Source organism: Cyprinodon variegatus, unplaced genomic scaffold, assembly GCF_000732505.1.
Source record: "Cyprinodon variegatus isolate N-32 unplaced genomic scaffold, C_variegatus-1.0 Scaffold132, whole genome shotgun sequence".
Taxonomy (NCBI): domain Eukaryota; kingdom Metazoa; phylum Chordata; class Actinopteri; order Cyprinodontiformes; family Cyprinodontidae; genus Cyprinodon; species Cyprinodon variegatus.
The window spans coordinates 789,437-814,763 of NW_015150585.1; the positions used below are offsets into that span (position 1 = coordinate 789,437).

Here is a 25,327-nt window from a genome sequence, read left to right on the forward strand (position 1 = left end):
TTTTGTTTAAGCTCACAACATACAACCTGATTTAAGTGCAATTTTTAACCATACAGTACAAGGGTGTGCAAATTTCTTGTCCTTTTCTATTACTCAAAAAATAAAAACAGAAGCATTTTTGTAGTGATGGTCTGATCTAGTAAACAAAAAAGTTATTCCTCCATTTGCTAAGTAAAACAAAAGTGATCATTCACTTATTTAATCAAATATTTAGAGCAATGACATATTTTGAAAATCTTAATTCAATTCCTCTTGGTACATCTAAGCTTGATTACAGCGTGAGATGCAGAATCAAATAAATTGCTTCAAAATAACCTGTCTGACAGCATGAAGTAGGCTAAACAATCTAAACAATTAAACAAAGCTGTCGATCAAGAAAAGGTCTCGAAACCGTTTCTGAGGCTAATTTTAAGCATTTTCATCAAAGTGTTTTACTTTAGGAGTTGCAGGTCAAGAGTACATCAACAACATATCTGGGCATTTATGAAAAAAATAAAACAGAAAACCATCTAAAGCTCTGCAGCCTTTGCAAGTTTATGACTAAACAATAGGAAAATATCATTGGTAAAGGTCTGAAATTAAAACTGACCAAAAATACCACAAGACAGTATAATGGTCTTGGGTTGCCTTTTCTTCTTTGAGGCATTGACCACAAGCCAAAAATCTGTTGAGGATCTTTAAGTGATGATGATGAGATATTGATTTATTGTAATTTTGCATTAAAATCATACAGGACATATCAGGTGCTTTTTTTAACACAGATGCCCTAAAATTAGTAGCTCCACAGCAACACTCTAATTAATAGCAATTAAAAACCAATCTCCTTGTGGTGATGTCAGAGGGAGAATACATTTGGATCAAGTTCAGCATTCTATAATGGAGAGATGGATGGAAGCACTGATGAATGTTCTAGATGATCTAGTCTGGAATTAGTTTGTTTGGTTAAACCATCAGCCAGTTTAAGCTCAGGAGAGGGTAGTGATGTTGAGGAAAATAATAATAATAATAATAATAATTTAACTTTACTGATCTCACACAGGAGAAATTCACTCTCTGCATTTAGACCATCCCCTTGGGGAGCAGTGGGCTGCCTTTGTGCGGCACCCGGGGAGCAGTGTGGGATTAAGGGTCTTGCTCAGGGACCCAGAGTGCAGGCTGTGGGGATAGAACCGGGTATTTGCAACCTCAGAGCACAAGTGCACTGCTCTAATCACAAGGCCAACACTGCCCTAATCCCCTAATGAGGCATCACACATTATAGGTCAGAATCACCCAGAGCGGACCTCTAGCCTAGCCTACAGAGTCAGACTCTGAGCTGGAAGTAGAAAACACATGGTCGGGAAACACTGCCTGCTAGGTCTCTGGTGTAGACAGTACAGTATCACCAGTTTTTAGTTTATAAAATAGTAATTGGTAGATTATACTTTAAATGAACCTTATTTTCAACTAAATCCTCCACTGCTGTTACAAGGAATCCTCTACTATATTCTTAAAGGTATTGCTGGCATCTCCACCCATCCTTCACTGCCAGGGTTGTCATATCTTCCTGTTTCCAGCCTAAAAACAACATGAACCAAACCCCTGTCCCCTCCCTTACATTGAACCAACAAGTAAACATTGGTTTCCCACTTTCATATGATGCTTAATCAACACCTTGCTTGGGCGAAAGATAGGTAGAACAGATATTTTACATGTATTGTTGGGGTTTTATCTGAAAGAAGCTTTCTGATTCAACTGCCAACAGATTTTAAGAGTTCTGAACTGAATACTAATGCTCACTGAGCCTGAAAGATCCATGCTATGTGTTACCATCTGGTTAATTCCACTTCTTAATTTGTTTGAAGAGTTAGGCTACTACGGTTGGACTGGCTAGCATTGCCGGCCCTATCAGCCATGTTGTGAGTCCCATAAATCTGTTGCTCTAGCTAAAAACCCTGGTTAATAAGCTAAATACAGTTATTATTATTCAACTAATAATTGGTTTTACCCTCATTTTGAATGACCTTTTATTTAGCTAGTTATTTAATATATTCATAACTTTCTGATAAACTTGCAGAACATTACACTGTTCATTGGTATTAACAGTTCTGTCAACGAAGTGTCATCAACACTGAGTGTATTATTGATATGCAGCAGAACAATCTTTAAAAGCACCCATCAGCTCCACCTATTAAAAGCTTAAACAAGATCACCACAGTAATGGTAACAAAATAATAATAATCAAAACAAAGGCTTAATTCCATGCGAGACCCTAAAATAGTTATTTTACCCTCAAATCTCTTTAAAATGGCTAAAATAAACTATGCTGCAAAGAACAGCTTTTAAAGCAATAAGATTTAAAGCTACAGTGTGTAATAATTACAGGGATATACAGTCAGAAATGTAATATATTATACATAACTATGTTATTTATCATCATCTACGAGCTCAGCCTCTTAACCTTAATATTTGCGTTGCCTTAGAATTCGTTATTTATAATTACATAGGAGCGGGTCTCGCAGCCATGGAGGCAGACATCTTTGCGCTACGGCAGCGCAGAGCCAACAAACTAGCGATTGCGAGATCGCCAAAACGTCACAACGATGTAGAAAAAATAATGGGTATATTTATTATCTTAAGTCTGCATGAAATCTATACCCTACACAGACTAATGAAATACTATCTGTAAAATTATCTATGTAAACAAACCTCATCACTTGAGAAGGTAGGTGATGCCGACGTCGTGGAAGACATTTTGTCCCGTAACGCTCGCCGTACTGTTGGGGGGGAGAATCGGTGGGGGGGAGATGTTCATGTTGCTGCAGTCTGCAGTCTGACCACTAGATGTCGCTAAAAGTTACACACTGTAGCTTTAAGCAATGGTCAATAGCAGTTAGATACAACCTCTAATTAGAGCGATTACCTTTTCATTTTTTGGGTTTTTTTTCCACATCAAATAAAAGAGAATAAAGAAAGAAAAAGAAAGACATTTCTAAGGGTTACTACATTTGTATGTCACAGTATATCTTTATATAAGACACATCAATTAATAAATAAGCAACTAATGTTAAATGAATTTATATGCATTGTAAACAATCTGCAGATTAGAAGTTCAGTTATTTCTGTCTATGTTATGACCATTGTAGTAGATGTTCTGCCTCTTGTATTACGCTGCCTCACTTTTGAAATCTACAGCCTCTTTAGTATATGTAGGCGGCTGAAATGCAGCATACAGCACCTGTGAGTCTGTGCCCATCCTTTTAAAAAGTGAAACCAAACAGCAGTAATGATCCAAAAGGAAACAGGTTTCTGCTTGTAGCTTGCTACTATTCCAACATCTGCTTTTTGCACTGCATATGTCTTCCTCTCTGAAACAACTTATTTATTGTGTGCTCTCTGGAAAACATTATCGCGTTGTTTCTGATGAGGCCACAAAATCCTCCCAATCATTTTGGGTCCATCATAGATGTCTACCAACACTGACATTTAAGACTAAGATACATCTGTGGGAGTATATCTTTTTTTAGAAACCAAGCAAGTCATACAAAGATAAAAATATGAAAATGTATTTTTTAAAGTCTTGAGCTTTGCATATTATTAATCCAGTTTGGATTCTTGTTATAAAATACTTTTTGATTTCAACTTCAAGATGTGTAGCTAATAATAAGGAACATTTCTTTTGAGTCTGATGTTGAGAATGGACCGAAAATGTTTTAAAATCAAATGTTGACTCACCTAAGAACCTACATCTCAAATGTTTTACCTTAAAGTTAGGCATATAGTGATCACGAAAAGGAGTGAAAATGCTCGGAAAAACTGAGTCATACTACAGCTGGTTGATTTAAGGGGGGAGCATGTGCAAGCAACCAACGGATAGTGATGAGTAAATACATCTGGCATACTGCGTCAGTTTTCTGTTTTTTTATTGCTGATGTACTTTGGACCTGTTCTTTGTTTGCATTTTTCCTTCTCCTAATGTATCACCACCTCTTAGTTATCCTTGAATCTTGTTCGACATCTTCCCTTCTTACACTGAACACAATGTGCTTCTTATTTGTAGCTCACACAAGCCCAATTTTTTTCACACTAAAATGTGAATCATTGGAGATAGAGACAGCGAGATATTAAGTACCTTTTGTAATGTACCAATATAATTCTGGGAAATTACCTCTATTTATTACGGTGAACGTGTTCTGAAATTGCTTCTTTATTGTATCTTTGGACCTTTTGTCTTGGACAATTGGCAAGAAAATCTGCATTGATCTGGACTGACCCAACTGAATTAGATCTGGCAGACCTGGCAGAGGAGCTTTTTTTTTAAAAGAATCTAAGAATTGTTTTCTTATATTTCAGTCAAGGCTGCAGATAAGAAAACGTTATGAGGATAGTCAGAGGCTTAATTACAGACGGACTATTGAGAGCTTTGGGGTAAAGGTCTTTGGTGTTTGTTGTAAGAGGCATTAGAGGAAAGATATCAAGCAGGTGAAAAAGATCTTTAGGGTTTTGGGGACTGCTAAAGCAGCAGACAAGCACCAATTTGCCAGAAAGTCTGCTGCTACTGTGGGTAGAGAAGGAAAATCCGGGCTATTGGAGAAATTCAAGAAATTCAGTATATCAAATCTACAAATGATCAGATGTTTGCAATAAACTAATGACTATGTAATATTTAAAGCACTTTTTTTTTTTCATACTCAACACAAAATAACAATTTTAATAACTACTGTAGTCTCACAGGTATTTCACACCATCACGACAAGCTGCAGACATGACACACAGGAAGACGCTAGATTCAGGCTGTACTCCTGAGGAATCACCTGCTCCTGGGCCAAAGAATCCCATTCATTTAACATCATGTTCTTCAGTCCTGTAACTACGTTTTTCAAAATCCTACAAAAAGTAGTCACTAAAGTATCCATGGCGACAATGGTGGACAATCTTCCTCAGATTATATGCTTGGGATTACTCTCCTGTTAAACTACTCCTATAACATCTATGCTTTGTCAACTTCCTCAAATATGACAATAAATTTCCCTCCATGATTGAATGATTGAATATGGAATGTTCATCTCAGGCTCAGACTGGGAACCTTTTCTCAGTCCTGACATTTTCCATCTACACCTGCCCACTTATGGACCACCTCGCCCAGCACAGTCAAACGTGTGCAGCACGCGTTTGACGTCCCGAATCTTCTCCGCTTCCCCTTTCTTCTTTTTCTCTCTCCATGATTTTTAGCCAATCCACTGAAATGAAAATATAACCGAAGCAACATCCGCAGCATCCGTATTCCCATGGACTAACGCCGTCACCGACTCACGTTTCCCAGCCCAAAAAATTTTCATAAACTGTCTGGATATACAAAATCTTGCCCAATTTGAAACAAAGTCTATTGATCTCTTTGGCCATAAATCTAAAGAAAAACATTTTTTACCCATAGATGGACATTCTAAACTGCCAGATTGAGAAACATCCCAACCTGGCAACAATTCACATAAGACGGGAAACGTTAGCCTTTAGATGCAAAATCATGCACCAAAACATATTTTTGCAAAATATTCAAACATAAATTCGTAAAATATAAGAGGAACATTGTAGTTTGGTTTAAAGAAAGCATTTTAGTTTTATTATAATTTAGTTTGTTTCAAGGATTTTATAGTTTGAAGAAATAGAAAACTACACCATATGCCAACCGTCACAAGGATGTGCATGACAAAGAAGGGCTATATATACTGCATGCATCATTAAGTTGGTTAACGTTGTATTACTTCTTGAGTTCCTTGAGTTATATACTGTCACAGGGTAGGGGCTTCGGCCAAAGGGTAAGTGTTGGAGTCGGTATGATCTAAGGAGGGCCGGCCATCACACGCTGAAATTAGGACCGGCCCATCGGGCAAATGCCCGGTATCACAGATTACCAGTCCGAGCCTGGTCCATCTCCACTTCCTGTAGGCTTCCAGTGCCAGAGGCAGCAACGCAGTAGAAGCCTTGAGCAAGAGGTTTGGAAAGTCCCATTTTGTTTTACTGCTCCACAGAACAGAACAGTGGCCTCTTCTTTTCGCATCATCGGAGGTGTTCCCTCACTTTTAATTTGAGAGTTTCCACCTACATCTTTGGGGACATTTAAGGCCCCTAAATAATAGTGACTGTTTCTTTGCTCATGCAATGAAATTGTCTGAAAACTTTGAAGAATTCGATAAAACTTCCCCACCAACAGGCGTATTTTAAGTATTTGGTTTCAGCAACATATTGATGCGGCTATTTTTAACCCTTGATTAGTTGCATTATTTGTGCCTGAGATCATTTGCTCTTTTAAATTAGTTGAAAACAGCTGAATAACATGAACAAATTGTAATAGTCCATGAGTGTCGAACTTATTTTGGAGTTTGGATGCAATCCTTGTAATATTAGACTTAATAAACTGATAGTGTACAATTTCTTTATCCTTAAAATGAAATTCTTTTTTTATTTATTTATTTTTGCCAATAAACCTAGTTTGGTGTGAAAGTAACAAGGAAAAAAAACATTTTATATGCAGTTGAATGTACATTATAATAACTAGGACCCATTTACTCTGTATCAAACATGCCGTACATTTGCAGTAAACGAGGGTCCAAATGTATTGTTCACAACCTTCCATTTGGGCCGCTTTTCAGTTAATTTTCATATCGCCCCTATATATAAATATTGGCTATGGGGTAGCAGTTTTCTATAGATGGTTCAGAAAGTACAGAAAATACAGCATACATTCATACAGTCAAGCTGCAGAAATTATGTGAAAAAATGTAAATGGTTCTTAGATTTTTTACAGTACGGAGTTGCCTACATAGAACTACGCAAAAAAAAAAAAAATTAAGAGCTTAACAATAAAAATAATAAATAATATATTAATAAACAAAATACCTTTCATTTGAAAATTATCTTCAGTGTAAAGGCAAATAAAGTCAATATGAGTGTAGTTATTACATAAAAAAACACCTTTTTAAAGTGATTAAAGCAAATAAAAAATGTTTTTGGCATAAATAGAGTGGATTATATCTGTCTGTATTTGTAGTACTAAGACATGATAGACTTTTTGTGCTCCAAGTATTCAAAAGTATCACTTAGGTCATAAATATTATCTTGTATTTAAAATGCAATAGTATAATTCCATAGCATAATTTTATTATAGTTGTGTACTTGTCTTGATTTAGACGCATTAGGTTAAAATGTGTGTTTGTTTGTTTTTCCCTGCTACCTTGTTGCTTTTTTGTTTTTACAAATGCAGCCTTTGACAGAAGGTCGACGCACATATCTCGGTTCTAACCTTGAAGCTCTCTCCTGCAATGATGCACTATATATATACAGACCTATTAAGTTCTGCAGGGAAATTAAAACTACAGCCTCCTTTACCATAGATGTTGAAGCACAACGCCCATCTCTTATATGAGGAGGAGAAGCGAATCGGTATCATCAAATCGCTACTCAAGTAAGCCTAGAAAAAGAGCCGACGCGTTTAGGCTGTAAAGGAGTTAGTTACCTTTTATCCAGACAAACAACCCACTCCGCAGATTCCGACGTATGAGACGAAGTGTGCGCTGCTACCATCGCGTCTGATCCAGATGAAACTCCTGCTGTTGCTGCTGCAGAGGAGGAAGAGGAGAGGAGGACCAACCACTGCGCTTCATCTGCCTTCACTCACTCTCTGACTCCGCACCACACTCTGCTGATCACATCGCAGAGCTGTGTGAGGTGAAACAATAGCGTAACTATGGGTAAGCAGGGACTGCAGTTGCTTAGGGGCCCCCGACCTCTTTAGGGGCCCCATCACTGACATCTGAGTGCCCCCCACACTGTAAAATCCAATAGCTACTCTGACTTACATAAATCAGTTAAGTTTACTAGGTTATCAAAAATATGTTGTGATTACTTCGATTTATTAAAGCTACAGTGTGTAATAATTACAGGGATATACAGTCAGAAATGTAATATATTATACATAACTATGTTATTTATCATCATCTACGAGCTCAGCCTCTTAACCTTAATATTTGCGTTGACATCTTTGCGCTACGGCAACGCAGAGCCAACAAACTAGCGATTGCGAGATCGCCAAAACGTCACAACGATGTAGAAAAAATAACGGGTATATTTATTATCTTAAGTCTACATGAAATCTATACCCTACACAGACTAATGAAATACTATCTGTAAAATTATCTATGTAAACAAACCTCATCACTTAAGAAGGTAGGTGATGCGGACGTCGTGGAAGACATTTTGTCCCGTAACGCTCGCCGTACTGTTGGGGGGGAGATGTTCATGTTGCTGCAGTCTGCAGTCTGACCGCTAGATGTCGCTAAAAGTTACACACTGTAGCTTTAAGTAACAGTTACTTTCACTAATAACAATGCAAAATACTTAGAGCTTTGAGTGAACATTACTTATTTTAGAGTTAAGCTCACTAGCAATCAGCGTTACTTCCACTACGCATTCTAAGAGGAAGTACGCATGCGCAGTTTAGTCTTCTTCTGCTGCTTGTCTCCCGCTCAGCAACCCAACAGGATTAAGGATATTCTGCTGCCTCTACGTTTTCGCCGTCCTGTTCATTTTAGAAAACAATAAAGTAAGTCGTTAAGAAAGTATGTATATGAACGTGTCATATGTTTACTGCTACAAGCGTTAGCTTTTGCTAGCAAACGATAGCATAGTTGGCTAGCTACCAACGCAACCTGTTCAGGCCATGCTAGGGCGTGTTTGGGCAGTGTCCCTACATCATCATGAGTTTTCACACTGTTTCAAAGACAAGGCTGATTCCACTCCTAGCTTCCGACTTGACTTTGGTTTAAAATTGAGTGACCAAACATCCTCTTTTGCCCGGACCACTTCTTACGTCCTATCCGGGGTTCAGGAGGGGGGATTATACATTCATAAAAAATTTCCGCTTTTCAAGGTTTTCAATTGGACTGGATTTTTTTGTCTTTTGCAGTGCAAATGTTGAGTAAAAAAAAAAAAAAAAAAACATAATTATGTGAGTTGAAAGTTCTCCTGCAAAGTTACTGAATTTGAAAACAGGCTGCTGTAAATGTAACTTTTGTTTAAGCTGGATTTTCTAATACAAAAGCAGGTCACATTGAAGAAAAACCATAAAACTTGACTCTTCAAACCTGGTATTAAAGGGATAGTTCGGGATTTTTGACATGAATCTGTATGGCATCCCCATCNTTCAGTCTTCTTGCAAAACATCTTTAAGAACGATCGACCTTTCAGACACTTAGATGGGTATGGGGTACAGCAGTCTAACAAAAGAAGCCAAACGACCCCCATTTCAAATGGGTGGACCCCTTCGTCCATTCCAATTTGCTTGTTTTCAAAACTAAAACCAGCCTTTGTGGGGCTACTGTATAAAACCTTGAACTCAATGCAATTCCTGAAATTTAGAATTGAAAAAGCTTCCTGGATGGAAAGCGAAACGTCATCATAAATTCTTTTTGGTATGACTATGACCTGAATGACTGAGAACCTTCACCAGCATTAAAAGTAAAGCATGGTAAATTGGGAACCAATATTGTTTTGTTTTTTTTATTTTAATCCATACAAAAATCATAATGGGACTATATTATGTTAATGATGCCGCAGAGCTTACAAAATTAAATTCCACCTCACTCGTGTTGGATCCCCTGCACCGATGTTGAAAGATAGTTTCCCTGAGTGAATTTGCTCCTCCTCTAAATTCATAGCTTGATTATCATGATAATCAGAACCATCAGAAAAATCTTCTCCTAATTTCTATGAATGAGCAAATTTCTAACCTAATCATTAAGCTGACCAAAACACAACTTTAACCCTTTATTTCATTCATATAATGTACTAAATCTTGAGTAATTTGAAAACATATTTTCATAAAAACTCTTATAACCAGCTGCACATAGTGCTCAGATAGCAGACTAAACGGCTTTGCAGATGTTTGATGTAAAGCTGTGGCTAGAGATACTTAAACTGCTGTTTTATAGTGTATCTAACCATAATCATACACCAAGAGGTTATACATTTTGGTAACTAAAGAATAATGCATCTGTTAGAATCTGAGTTTGACCAAATTTGGATTTGAATGTGATAGACCACCAGAATAAGGTTTAGGAGTCACAAGTACATGAGTTTGTAAAACCCTTGAGGCTGGCCAACAAAATGACTGGGCTGAGTCTGGCTGTGCACTGTGCACACAGAGATCAAAAAGCTTTCCCCATCTTTGCTGTGACCTGCAGAGTTGTATCCTCTGGGACACAGCCTAGAGAGTAAACATCACTCAGGGGAACCCTTTTAGTATCTAATTTCCCAAGTCGTTTCCCGTGATGTGGTGAGCTCACACTTCATTCACAGGCCAAACTATCGGGGCGGCACACATTCTCTTCTTTCTTCGAGTCTATCGCCTGATTTCTCTTTTCTCTTGGGTGTTAGTGAGCATGTCATTCACCCCAGATCACCCTCTTTTTAAATGTCCTCATTCATTCAAGTTTTTGAAGTCTTTTTTGGGTAAGCTCCCCTTTGATAGCATCCCTTCTTAACCCAGACGACTGAAATCTCTTTTCTTTTCAGTTTTTATATAACTCCAGTATTTAAATCATTACACGATTCTGCTATTTTCCATCATCTTGTTCTCTCTACTTTAATTCTCTGTTATTACTTATCTGTAACTTAAGTTCCACCTCTGCTGAATCATTGTTGATCTTGCTGACCGTTTCTGTGTCCATCGTCATCTTTTACTACAACTATTTCTAATTTTGGTGACTTGGAGCCCTCCCATGTTGGTGTGTGGCTGCAGGCCGTGTCCTTGAGCAGGGGTTCGGAGGGTTTCTTCTCATCTGAAGGGAATATCTTGCTGTGATTGAGGAGAAAAATGTTTTTTTTTTTTTCCTAATGTGTACAGCCCAAGGACATGTGTGGTTTGCGTGTGGGTTTTAGGGGTGTGAGGAGGAGGGGTCACAAATGTTCTTTCCTGGCAGTGATTGCCCTTGACATACACACAGAAGGCTAGGCAAACACCTGACTGCCTGCATTTGGATTCAGATGAGATCTATGTGTGTGTGTGTGTGTGTCCATGCCTATGCACGTCAGCGTCGTCTTTCCTCAGGACAAACATCCAACCCTGTTATAAATGGGCTTGGTAAACTGACACTGATTACATTTAGTACAAAGAAGATGCATGCCTCTATGCCTACATCAGTGTACCAATGCATGATGAGAGGAGTGCCTTAAAGTTTTTTTGCGCTAAAATGGCTACCTTTGACCTGAATCCCTCTACATTGACAGAGCTGTTGGAAGTTGACAGAACAGCCAACATCTGAGCAGCTGTGCTGCAAAATGTCTATGCAAATTGAACCTTCACATCTTTGAAAGGTGACATTTTGTCTATCTCTTTCTGCGAAATAGCTCAATAATCTAAATCATGGACGTCAACACTCTTGCAACAGATCATCAGATCATCTCAATACAAGGGGCAGAGTTTGAATCAGTCGAACTAAGACGTGAACTGTAATGTCATAAGCCAAGGTAATAATTTTAAACATTAAGTTCCAATGTTTAAGCTGGTTATCTTTGAACATTGGTAGAGGAATATGCAGTTCTGCTCTGTTTTACTGTCCACTCCCACAGGGACATAGGACCCTGCACCCCACTGCGCTTGGGGACTAAACAGCTGCTATATGCTTGTGTCATTCCCTTTACCCGTGGACCAGGGGAGAGGAGCAGGGGTGCCAGATCAAAAACAACAAAGATAACATGGTTAAATGGACTTTATTCTTCAGCCACTGCTTAAATAAAGTACTCCTGAAACCATGTTCAGAATCAGATCTGCAGACCAATCAAAGGCTAAGTAACTCCCTTTCATAACTGATTCAAAACTTCAAGGCTTTTCTGCAAAATGTCTCTCCAAGTTTACAAAAAACTTAGATATACAAGAAACTTGAGACTTTCATCCGAGAGAAAATGATATTAGCCTTCCTGCTGCAGGCCTGACATGAAACTGTTGAACACTGGAGACAATTCAGCCTTTTCTAATGGAGATCACAGAGGTTACAGGTATGGCAAAGTTTAGCATTAAAACTAAACAATTGACCAAAGCAAACTTGCTTCACTTTTCAGATTATTATTTGAAAATGGACAACATGCACAATTTTCTATCCACTTTATAATGTGTGCTACTTTATATCAGACAGGAAAATAAAATAAAATAAAATTCACACCTAAAAACACTTTTATGTTTGTTGAGCTAATAAAAAAAAAAAAAAAAAAAAAACCTGAGGGAATCCATTAGATGTTAAAATGTTTCCAAAGCACAGTTTAAGAAGTGGTACAGTTCCTTTGTTCTGCCTAGATGTAACAATGAGATGCATTACCTGGAGAATCCCAGTGGGAATCACAGAGAGCTGCTGAAAGCTTACTGAATGGAGAGAAGTGTGGTTTGTCATCTTCCCCAGTAATTAACTGCTCATTTGGTTTTCTGGAAAACTACACTGACTGACCAGAAAGGAATTCAAATCGAAGAACCTACCTGAGCGTTTTGGTGGTCATGTCAGCTCCTGTTATGCCGTGATACACCAGTGTTTCATTCCACACTGGATTCAGGGTGTTCTTCAGGGTTTTTGTGCGTAGCTTATTTGCCTGCAGATAAGCAAAGGGGAGAGAATGAATCAGTGAATATGACATATCTGGAAAGAATAGAGAGTAACTAGATGTTAGAGGCCAATTGATCAAAATCATCAGTTTGCAGTAGGAGGAAGCAACATATAAAGCCGTTAATGTGCAGTTAAAATAAGAGACAAAAGAATAAGAAAGAAGGATGCTTAAAAAAGATAGAGTGAATATAATCTTATTTATGTCATCCCTTCAGGAAATTGCTAACATCTGCTGAAACAGAAGGAGACTCCCCTTCATAAGAGAGCTGTTTGGCTGCTGTTTCAAGCTGAATAGAGCGATTTAAAAAGTATAGCAAATTGCTATGAAGATTTTCCACATGACCACAAATTAAACACTTATAGATAAAGTTTGTAGTCACACTATCTCCATTTTTTTAAACAACTGCAATCATTTTAATGTTTACCATCCCTTGTATTGGTTCACATGATATGATCTCATCAAAAGCTCCAGGTCAAACGCTCAGCCTCATATCATAATCACTTAATCTTGTCCATTATAACAGCTCTCAATAACCCAACAGCAGATATTACTCCCTTTTATGGGATAAGATATTTCCTTTTTGAGTTTATTTAGATGCAAAAGATACTTTATGAAATAAAAATTAGAATGCCTATCACCTGGCCAACATATGCAACGAACTCCAACTGTATTATTGAAACGTATGTTGATGCACGAAAAAAATAATAATAATACATACATACAAAAATGAAGTTATAATTATTTCTTTTCACAACCTTAAACACCTTTAATACTTCAAACACCTGCATTCCTTATGGAAATACCATATAAAGAGACATTTATGGACTCACCAAGACTATATATATCAAATCTCGACCTTTAAGGAAGTATCTAAACTGAAAATCTAGTGTGGATACGAAATTTCAACATAAAACATAAATTTACTTTATAGCAAGAACTGAGTGAACAAATGTACATTTATTGCTAGAGTTGTAGAATTTGTATTTACCCCAACTAAGAAGTAATTGTCTTTTACAGAGTTGCACATCAGCCACATTTACTTTGGAGTCAGCACCAAATGTCTGGGTTATTTCAGACATCAGATTTCAGACTTAGATCATAGCGTATTTCTTAGGATTATAAAAACCACCCACATTATGTCTGCCATGAGTTTAAAAGTATGTTTTCACAATAAAGCATTCCAGTAAATTATACTTTGAATCCCCAAGGACTAAAGACTCCAACACAGCCTGACGTATTTGGGTCCACAGATGTCCGGTTGTACTTTAGACTGAAGGGATTTTAATAAAAAGTTTACACTTCATAAATTGTACATATGTTACATTTATAAGAGAAATCAAGGCAAATTATTATTTGACAAACTGACAGCTATATTAGGATTCTCTTTCTCTTTATGTAAGCATTTATGGACAAACAAGAACCCACAAAAAAATTAAACTTTTCTCCGAAATCCTGACTCTCTAAGTAATTTAAAATAGTTGTAATACCTCCCCACTTAAAAAATAACTATTAAAAAATACTATTGATTAATCAACATAACTAATTATGATTGTGTATTTCCATTTTTCATTCTTTTTTTTTTTTCACTTGGTCGTATAACAGAGCATTCAAACAATATGTAAGTGGTGCATGGACCTTTGTTTGTAGATATAGCTTGGTGTATATATTCTTTATTTTGACCCTGTGAATAAATTCTGAACCATCCTTTCTGCACATGCCTCCTGCTGATGTTGGAATCTCTGGAAACAAGCACCCCAGCCCCATTTTCTTTTTCCCTCTCTGCCGCTGTCAGCCTCTTGCTCCATTGCCTCAGGGCCAGATGCTGAACCCATCCTGACATCTTTTTTCTGTTTTTGCCAGTGCTCCTTTCTCTCTCCTTCCCCCATGTCGTTCCTCCTTTCACTGTCCATGTTTTTCTTTTGTGCTGGAAACGTGTTGCTTATCAGTTAAAAACCAGCACCTCGCTGGAGAGAAAAGGCATTTTTCATTCATATTATTTGTCTAAGGGAATAATACAAGCAGTATACTTCCTCACACATATCTTCCCAAAACACTTGTTCCCCATTCCTGTCCTCTGCTGGATCCATTCTCACTCTTTTCTGGTGGTTTGCATCTGTTTCTAAATGTTTCATCACTAACCTTCCATCTGTCCATAACAGTCTTTTTGCTGTCTCCCCATCTGTCTGCATGTTTTTTTTTTTACTCATCTCAGTCTTCCTTACTCAGTTCTTTTGTCCTCAGAGCAGTGATAAACAAAACCCTGCTAAGAGTGTGTGTCTTTTGCCTGGGATGGGAACATCAAAAATATAAGGGACCAAGTATCACAGTGCCAGTGTTTATGCAAGAGAATAAGAGGAGGTGGTGGAGAAGAATGGAGGAAGGAGGGGTTTGCATCTCCATGTGGCTGTGACTAAATCCTTAGCATGTGTTCCCATGCACACAGACAAACTACAAGGTCATACAGCGCATGTGTTGCATTGACTGTTGTACATCACAAGACAGCATGCTTGACCGTATCTCTGTGAAGGAGTCAGCAGATGGAAAAAAAGGAAGAATGCAAAAGGCAGGGGATGAAGTGGGTGTTCAGAGTAGATGGTTTAATTTCTTGAGAGCTTTTATAAGGATACTGGATATGGATTAGTCATTGGCAAAGTCCGCATAAAAGAGTGGAGACGAGGTGGATGGGAGAGTCTGTTATGCTCACCTCAGGTGACATTCTCCCTCGGCAGACCTCCAATTGGTCAGCAGGATATTTAGCAAACACTGGCTAACGGGCACCACCGGCTCATTCATACCCCTCCAACAGCCAATACCACCTTTACCACCACCTCCATCAACACTTGCCTGTTGACGTGAGCCGTGTAACAATCCTCCCTGTTTCCATGACAACTACCTGCTGCTGTCCTCCCCTCGTCTGTCTCTGTCTCCCCCCCCAACCCTGCACTCAGTTACCCCCCCTTCTTCCTCTCCTCTACACACTGTTGGTATTTCAAGGTCAGAGAGGGGCAAAAGCAGATGGCGCGATAGATATCAGGGCGGAAAGTGGAGAGAGGGGGCCGATAACAGTCACATATCTAAAGGTTTGGTTTGTTTTTGATTTTCAGACCTCATAGTTCAGCCAAGGTTTTGCTTAACATTAACTTGACACAGCGTCCCCTCCACCTATCATAACCCCGGGTCCAAGTCAGCCTAGAGCTGAAAAGGCTGACAACAGGTTGCACCCTACAGCAGCTGCTGGAAGCAGGGGTGCTGCTTCTGCTGCTGCTATTGTTGTGGCGTCTCTTATCTTTCTCACTGCTTGAGCTGAAAACGAGACAAGAGCGGGGCAGCCGAGCAGAACATGTTTTGGCTCAATAAAGAGAAGGACTGAGTGAACTCATGCCAAGTGGCATCTAAGTAAAAGGCTGAATTTAGCTGAGTGCCATGTGTTTGTAAATGTTTGACGCCCTTGTGAAAACCATTTTATGATCTTTTCATCATCTTGGAAGGCGTTGTTTCAAAGGGTGATGTGAACAAATTAAGCATGTTTATCATATTAAGGATGCGACCAATGTTAATGCTATGCCATCCATAACACCAATGTTAAACTACTTATCACTCAGTGTTTAGTCCACTTGCCAAAATGGCTACCAAGTGGCACAATTTTAAAAGCTCAGTCAACTTTTAAACTGCTGCTTCCCTAAGTTGCTTCTGCAGCTGTTTGCACTGTAATACTAATGCTTGGATATATTTAAGCAAGACCATCAAATAAAGAGTTTGAGGCAACAAGTTGATTAGCTATTTCACCAATTAGTAAACCCTTCTAATATACATGTGTCGTAACAGTATGATTGGTTTTTATACAAGAAATGATGAGTTCTCAGTAGGACTGACTGGTATATAACCACAGGAAGTCACTTTTTGCATTTCAGTCTGAATACAGTACCTTTCATGATTATATAGCCCCCTATGACCAGTTTTGAGTTGAATATGTATACAGTAATGGGTTTGGTAGTTGTACACTATGTGCTAAAACCACTTATGGTATTTCTAAATTTACATTCATGTTAGTTTGCCAATGTTTAAATGCATTTCATAAGAAAGCCTTCCCATTTCATCCCTTCCCCCTTCTTTGTACCACTATTCAAACCATTTTTAACAGAATTGAACTGCCTGGGTCCATTTTTATTGGTGTAGGGTAATGAGGGAGAAATTAAAACAGCTAAAATATCACTTAAAATTACAGTACATGTTCTCATATATACATTCCACTTCCATTTTTTTTTCTAGCAAAACTATAATTGGACAATTAACACTTAGAAATATAAGACTATATGTATATATATATATATATATATATATATATATATATATATATATATATATATATATATATATATATATTAGAAAATTGTTTTAAACCATTGGCTGCAAAGTAGGTACAACAGGAAACCTCTGGCTTGAAGACTTTCGTTGATATATATTTGTTTTTAAACATCGTTTATAGATGTTGGAGATAAGCCTGTTTTCCAGTGTAGTCCTGTTTCTCTGACTGTGACTGGCTGGATGCCCTCTCTTAATCCTCTGACATGGGAGTTGGCTCTTTGTTGGCTGTTTGTTTCCTGGATTGGGCCACCTTTTACAGTTGCCTTTTGTATCTCTGCTTCTGTCTCCTTAAACCCCAGTCGGCCTCGGCAGATGGCCGCCCTAACTGAGCCTGGTTCTGCTGGAGGTTTCTTCTTGTTAAAAGGGAGTTTTTCCTCTTCACTGTCACTACAAGAATGCTTAGTGTGAGGGATTGAATTCGAGTCAATGAGTCGATGCAATCAACTGATTTTCCTTAGATAGAGGACTTTGAATCAGTTTGACTGTATGATCTGGTGAACTGTAAAGTGCCTTGAGATGACATGTTGTGAATTGGCGCTATAAAAATAAACTGAATTGAATAAAAATTATGATACGTCACAGTTATGTTATCTTTAATAGATATTATTTCACATTGAGCTTGCTAAAAAGTAAATAAGATCAAACAACCTTGGATGCTGGAATGCTTTTAATTCAGATGTAGCTGTATCAATCTTGTTTGAGTTTAGAGATCAGTGAATTAAAATAATTGCATATTAACTTTTCAGACATTGTGACTTGTAAATGGCAATAATGTACCTACAGTAGTCTATTATTGAAACACTAATAAAAATAAAAAAAAAGATTATTTTTTTCTCTGTGCAGTTAAAGCGCACCTATGAGTCACAGCTCATATGGGGAATTGATACCGTTTGCATCATACTAGGACTGGACCTAACTTAACAAAGGTTTCTTGAGAAATTGTTGACTTTTAACTTTGCCTGCAGGCTGAATTCTTGGTGAGATTACAAAATAAGAAAATAAAAATTAATCTTGAACAGTTCCAGTTTAAACCGTTGCAGTAATACGGTTTAAAGATTGACATACAGCTTTGATGAAAGCAGCTACTAAGCCTACAGCTGAACCAAACTACAGGTGTACAGGAGCAGGTGCACGAAGTTGTTGCTCTTACATCTGTTTGTCAGAATTTCATCCTTGAAAGAGTAAGCTTAAGAGCAAGAGCGTAAGCAAGTACATTGTTGTGGTTTCTCATGGCAACTGCTGCTATTTAATTTCATCATGATTATATATGAATATTGTAGGTACTACAGATCATTTATTTTGTCATAACATAATCAGTTGTGTAACCAGGAAGAAAGACACTTGCCTTCACTGCCACTGCCACACACTCATCTCACCGTGTGAGTGCAGCCCATTTCATGACGTCAACATATTAGGCCAATTCTGCTAATTAGGCTCCTTTCAAAAAAGGACTAAACAAAGCCTGACAAAAACACATTATAATCATATTATTTATAGCTACAGCTATAGCTAGAACATGAAATGTGTTTGGACTGTTTTGATTCAGTTAAATTTTATTTATTGAACAGATTTCAGATTGTTTACGTTAATAATACATCTTCTTCATGCTCCAGGGTTACCTGTGGAGTACCACAGGGATCAGTGCTAGGACCATTTGTCTTTACTATATATATTCTCCCAATCAGTAGACTTATTAGACAGCATGGGATTAATTTCCATTGTTATGCTGATGATACTCAGCTATATCTGTGAATCCTAATTAAACTAACCCATTACATAGACTCCAGACATGTTTTTAAGACATGAAAACCCAGTTGACTCCAAACCTTCTGCTTCTAAATTTAGACAAAACAGAATTTTTGTCTCAGAGACTCTGAAAAAGAGGCTGATAAATCAGTCACTTCATCTGGATGGGATTAAATTGATTTCAGATAATAATGTGAAAACCCTCTGTGTGTTATTTTAGATCAGTACTTGTCTAAACCATTGCACAAAGTAGAACTATCTTGTCCTGTACTGATGTTGAGACACTAGTCTATCATTTTTTTATTTTACTTCAAGGCTGGGCTATTGTAACTCTTTCCTATCAGAGAAGTCCATTAAAACTATATAAAAGTTTAGATAAATCAGTAGGTTTTTCTTGGATAGAAAATGTTTCACTAATCTGACTGTATAAGCTGATTGAATTGTCTCTGCAAAGTGACTAATGATGATGCGTTGATGACTTGGCACTCCATAAATAAAGTGAACTGAATTGTTTTTTTAGGACAGGGAGGGGCTCCTGCATACAGAGTAGGACTCAAGACATGGGTTTATCAAGTGTAATACCACTTTTGGCATGATTTATAGCATTATAGCATAGCATTATATATATATAGTTAAAGGCTTAAGAAAGTTGTGTTTCAAAGATATTGGCCCACTATGCAAGCCAAGGCTAGTTATTTACCAACATGAACTAACATGCATAGATAGCCTAATCAAAGGTTACTGTAAAATACTACGTTTAAAATATGGGGTTTAAGCAATTTAGGGTTTCAGCCCTGTTACAGTTATCAGAGAGTTTATTTCAGATTTGTGAAGCATAAGGACAAAAGGGTGCATTTTGGTTCTGGTTCTGGGTATACAGTAAAAAAAAAAACCTTTAATACCTGCTGAGTTTTATATAACTCTGTTTCAGATAACATCTGGTCCCACTCCAAAGGAGTGTAAAACTTACTCTATAGCCAGTGTCAACTTTTCAGGGTTAATTTAATTAATTTTGGTGTAATTTTGGCAGGTAATCGTCACCATACAGAGTAAAAGTTACACTGCATGGCTGTTAATTTTTTTCTCACTATTAACTCCAACATTAACTCCAACCAGATTTACCCTCAGTATATTTTGTAAATACTCTATTTAGAGTAAAATAGGTTGAATATGAATTTTTAAAACACAATTTATTACTGTGTTCAGCCAGAACACCTCAGAGGTTGAACCAATTCTTGCAACCTTTTTTATGCTTTATTTATGTATGGTAACTGACCAATTATTATCACTGTTTACTGTTTAGGTTTTATTAATTAATAATTTAATTAAATATCTTTATTCCTGAAGTGAAAATCAGATAAGCAAAACAAACAAAAGTGTGATGTCATTTAACATGACTGCAATAACCAAATAAAAGAAGTCAAGGCTTTTTAATTACTTCTGCTCCTCTGTTCACCCTATTAAATCATTTATGGCTGATACTACAACAGTGACAAATTAAGCAAATTTGCCCAGTTGGATGGCTGATTACAAATAATTCAGTGCCAATAAACGATTTACACCAGCAGCAATTCTAAGCATGGGTGTACTGGATAGCCAGATTGGAATCATGTTATACTAATTGCTGTTGAGGTAAGGTTGGAGTAGTGACCTTGCTGGCTCCTGGGAGAAGATGTAGCTTGACGTATGGATCAGCCAGCCCATTCGAGTCCATTGCTTTCAAACCCTGTGGACACACGCACAAAAAGATACATGCGGATGTCAGATCAAAGGTGACATCAATGTGTCCCTAAAACCTCTTCACACAACTGACAGGGTCAGAATAAGACAGCAAATACGGCAGACCATACAGCATGCACTTATTTCTCCGTTTGCCTCCAAGCTGTTTCTTTCTCCGCTTGTGTTTTCCACTCGCCCCGAAGGAACTCCCCTGTCAAGATTTACATAATTAACACCATGTGACAGTATGAAGCATGTAGCTTGTGGACGGCTTGTGTCCTTGTGTCTGTGCATGAGCAACCTAGCCGCATTACCCAACCTTCCCCTGTTGTGTAGCAGACGAGCCGACACCATGTGTGGCAAAAAAACGTTTCTCCATAAAGGTTGGGAGACAACGGCATGGCATCTCGCTCAAATGCAAAAGAGCTGTTTTTCAATGGGCTTTCAAGGATGATTACGCACGCGGGCGCATGATCTGTTTGTATAAAGAGCATATTGAACACTGTGTGTACCTTTGCCTTGTGAATAGTGCAGTGAAGACAGTTGTTCTCTTGATCAAAGAGCAGGCTGAACTCCAGTGTTCCCAGGTAGGCTGAAAAACACAACACAAACACGGCAATTACTGTCAGTCAGCAGCGCAGACACATTCAGTCATACAAACTGGAAAAGCTCTGAGTCATGTTTGCAGCAGATGGTTTCTTAAAAACATAACACTGCCCTATATGAATTGATCTGTCTTCTTTCATCACTGTTTGGGAACTAGAAGTAGAGTCCCCCCCACTGCAACCCTGTGTAATAAATCATTGTCACATAAAGTGGGTGTGACAAAGAGTAGAGGAAAAATGCCTCACTCCACTAAAACTCCATATTTACTTCACAAAGAAAAATGTACCAACTTAAATTGAGCAAAACAGGATTACATTCCATTTACTGCTGCAAAATATTTCTTGCTTTTTGTTCTGGATTAAATAATTTTGAACAGTGAGCATGACTTTCTTTAGCAATTAAGTTTTCTTCCCCTCCTCATAAGTTGTTGTCCCCAGAAGGTCTGAGTGGATCAATAATAAATGAGCTATTGATGACTCCATTATTAGCTCTTGATTACTTTATAATATTAGGATGAAATCTAATTATTTAGATGCTAAATAAATTATGATACTGAAGAATTCAAAGGAATAGTTTTTATTAATCAAAACTCCTTTGAAAAGCTAAAAAATAATAAATTTGTAAGACTGCTTTTCATAGATAAATATAAACATTTTTAGGAGCAAGTTCTCTACAACTCACTGTCATCATCATCAGAGTCGAACACCTCCTCCTTGTCTCCGTCGTTTTCCCCTCTTCTCTCCCCATCCTTGAACCCTACCCCCGTCTCTCCATTGAACGTCTCCTCCTTCAGGATCTTCTTCTCCCTGGGGGGCGGCGGAGTGCAGGGGTAGTCGTGAAAACGGGGAAAGAAGTCAGAGATCTGTGGGATGGGGAGGATGGGTCCTGGGCACACATTGATGGCAAAGTGCTCCTGCATAGAGATCTTGACAGGTGAGGGCGGGGGAGGAGCCACTGAGTGGGGCGTAGAAGAGGGGGAGGTGGCAGAAGAGGATGGGCTTGGCGTGGAGGTGGGGGGGATAGCCAGGTGGGAGGTGGAGGGTGGCGGCGGGGGCTTTGAGAGACTCATCTGGACTGTCAAGCGGGACTAGAAATGGAAATCAGGAAGAGAGGAAATGAGTGACACGGAAAAGACAAAGAGCGACACAGCCCCATCAAAATGTTTCTGAGTTCACAGCTTTCTGTCTGTTTTTAGAGCTGCTGCAGCTCATCTGCAAAGCAATATGTTGAACTTCACACACATATCAAGCATACTGAAGAGAGAAAAAGAAAAAAAAACTCTAACTGTGCATTTTTTATTCTCAGATTCAATTTCAAAAGCCAAAATAGAATTTACCAGAACCTTTGGCACTTCAAGTGTGACTCACACATGGTGTCAGCACACCAAGTATGCCCACTGAGTGAATATTCAAATGTGCTTCTGTGAAGTACGAACGAATGATGTCACATGTGCCTCTCCACTTCAGTCTAATCCCTCTCCCTTCACTCTCTTTTACTCATCTCCTCCTCATCTGCAAAGAAATCCACCCTAAGCAATATTTACATAATGCAATTTGAAACCAGTCTTTTACACATTTGTCATTTAATGGAACACAAGAAGAGTTGCCGGGACTGTTTTTTTTTTCATTCAACCAAATGCTGTCTTCTCAGATTTTTCTCACAATGATTCAACAGCCACTTCATGAGGCAGCAGAGTCATTTACTGTAAGAGAGAAGACGTCAACACCAGGAGGTTAGGTGGGCGGTCTGTCGTTCTTTCAATGTGTTGCATATGTCCATCACATCACTCCTAATTAGAAGCAACTGGTGACCAAGATCCCTAATGGACATTTACTTTTTAATTCTTAAGGTTTTTTTCAATGTCTGGACCTAAAATAAACCGACCTCTCTAAAGAAATATTATCAATCTTGTTTAAAGAAAGATAGAATTCAAATTCTGAGAGACTAAAGACTTTTTTTCATACTGGAACCTTTGCAAAGTTTCACAAAAACATTTGTTCCTAGTCTCTGCATCCTGTTGTTCCTGTTTTCAAAACAAATGCACTAGTAATGGTGGGTAAAATATGTTTGAAGCAACAACATTTATAGATTTCACCTATAGCATACAGATGATCTGTTTAACAGTTTTTCTCCTTAAGATGTGGCAAGTTAAGGAGCTATCAGTAATTTTTTTCCACTGACAACTGTGTGCTTGCTCTTCCTCCTTAAACCCCCAATCTGCCTTGGTAGATTACCATTAATCTTGGATCTATTGGAGGTTTTTTTCCATCTGAAAATTTGCCATTCCTTTCAACTGTTACCACATGCTTGTTAAGTATCAGAAAGTGCACCATATATATTTTGCAGCCTTTTTTCCCTATACCCGAATGCATCACTGCAGTGCCAATGACTGTATAAATGTGGCTTCCTTAGACAGATAAATGTCTTTACCTATAGATAATAAACTAAATTTGTCAGCAATGTGTTTGACTTCAATGAAATTTGATTCTGTTCAATAGATTTTAATTTTTTTACAAATTTGATCTATTTATTTTGCCTCTAGATTTTATTTATCATAAACCGAAGCAATGTAAATAAACATTATTGTGGTGAACTACATTGGTCGACAGCGCAGGTATCCTTTAATTCACTTTTTGTAAAACCTATTCAATTTCTCTAGACTTGCTTTTGGACATAGTAGACATTTTTCACTGCAGTCACGCAATCACATTTTATGAGTAGATTTAAACCTTTGGCTGCCTACACGGGTGCAGCTTTTTCTTTTTTGTGAAACAGCTCCACAAAAACAAAAGATACTACAAGAGTACAACATAGCAAAGGGATAAAAATTCAGGTCCAAAGAGATTTTAATAAACATTTTTTTGAATCTTCACTTTGAGATAACTTTTCAAATGCAAACTTTTTCTTTTCTATTTACCAAAAAATCTATTTGTAGGAGGTGCAAAGACAGCAAAATATATTTGTGGTAATGCATGCCTCAGACATTTTCATGTGGGTGTCTTTTCACCTTTTAAACACATTTTAATCACACTATTTAGATGGAAGCTAATGTTTCTGTGTTTTTTTCAGTTAAACTTTGGTCAGTGGATTTATCTGGTGGAACTGTTACTTGGCAGTGAAAGTTTGCAGGGTTTTGAAAAAAGCTTCATTTTCTCTGGCTGAATAAGAGGTAAAGATGAACATATAGTATGTGTGTTGTTTTTCTAATCTTGACTTTGCTGAGCTTCAAACTCAAAACCTCAATAAATGGATTTCCCTAAAAATCCCCATAAAATAGTTATTAGTCCTGCATGGAATTTTTTTGTTCAGTCCAACAATGTTGCTGGGTTTATATGACAATTTTCAGTTGCAAAAAGTTTATATTAGCAGATTTTTTTTTTCTCTCATCTCAAAATTTCTTGTAGTAAAACAAATTTAGCAAAACACTGCATTATTATCATTAAATTATTTTTGTAATTATGTCTGTTGTTATCAATGAGTTATCAGATGGTTTTAGCAAGGTTAAAGCATTTAAAATTAGAAAAACAAAACAGACCAGAACTGAATGCAACAACTATATTCTCTTCCCTTCATGCTGAGTCCTATAAATCTTCCCTGCATGTTTTTCTCAGAGATCATCTTTAGATTCACAGCCATGCACTGTCTCAAGTGAAAACTCTGCCACATGCCCCACCTATGTGACTATGTTGAGCAGCACTCACATAACACATGTGTAAAACTCAGCAAAGATAGGGACCCCGAAGTGTCTGCTCACATCTTCAACACTCATTCATTCACTGTTACATAACAACAGCAGGACCCGCTGCTTGGTACATATCTACTCCTGCATGCTGCTTTCAAACTTCTTCAGATCCATCCTTGTCATTTAGAGACATGCAAACACATGTGTAACGGCCATCCTAAGCATGCACGCCCCCACCCACCCAGGGAGACAGCCATCTACCTACCCAGGGACAGTCTTCATCTGTGCCAGTGCTCCATCTTGCCTGCTTTCACATCCTCTGTCTCTCACACTCTGTTGAGCATGCAGACCAGCTCTGAGTCAACATACCCCTCCGTACTCTCTCTCCCTCTTTCCCTCCCCTTCTACGTTCACCATTCTCTCTCCTCCGTCCCTCCCTCTTTTCCTTCCCCTGTGGCTGTGACGTATCTGGTTGAAATCCTCATCAAGAGGTTTTCAGACTGTGGATATGGCACAGCAACTCATTTTCTGAGCAGTGATGACATTTTTAGGATCCATTAGGGAAAAAAAAAAGGTTGGGAC

At 38.0% G+C, this 25,327-nt stretch overlaps 1 protein-coding gene across 1 annotated transcript; it reads right to left on the minus strand.

Annotated features, from left to right (window-relative positions):
* Positions 1-10,095: 10,095 nt before the first annotated feature.
* Positions 10,096-25,124, minus strand: LOC107085747 (double C2-like domain-containing protein beta). The gene is made up of 6 exons (XM_015376271.1): positions 25,011-25,124; positions 21,745-22,150; positions 20,970-21,049; positions 20,390-20,464; positions 12,503-12,612; positions 10,096-10,240 (listed from the first exon to the last, which is right to left on the minus strand). Exons 2-6 carry the CDS (start codon positions 22,130-22,132, stop codon positions 10,096-10,098), a joined length of 798 nt encoding a protein of 265 aa, XP_015231757.1. The 5' UTR covers positions 22,133-22,150; positions 25,011-25,124.
* Positions 25,125-25,327: the final 203 nt, after the last annotated feature.

Coding starts and splice junctions, on each gene's coding strand:
- LOC107085747 (XM_015376271.1), bottom strand. CDS start 22,132: ATGAGTCTCTCAAAGCCCCCGCCGCCACCCTCCACCTCCCACCTGGCT. Junction 20,465..20,969: donor GCACTATTCACAAGGCAAAG/GTACACACAGTG, acceptor GTGTGTCCACAG/GGTTTGAAAGCAATGGACTC. Junction 10,241..12,502: donor ATGACCACCAAAACGCTCAG/GTAGGTTCTTCG, acceptor TTTACTCTCTAG/GCTGTGTCCCAGAGGATACA.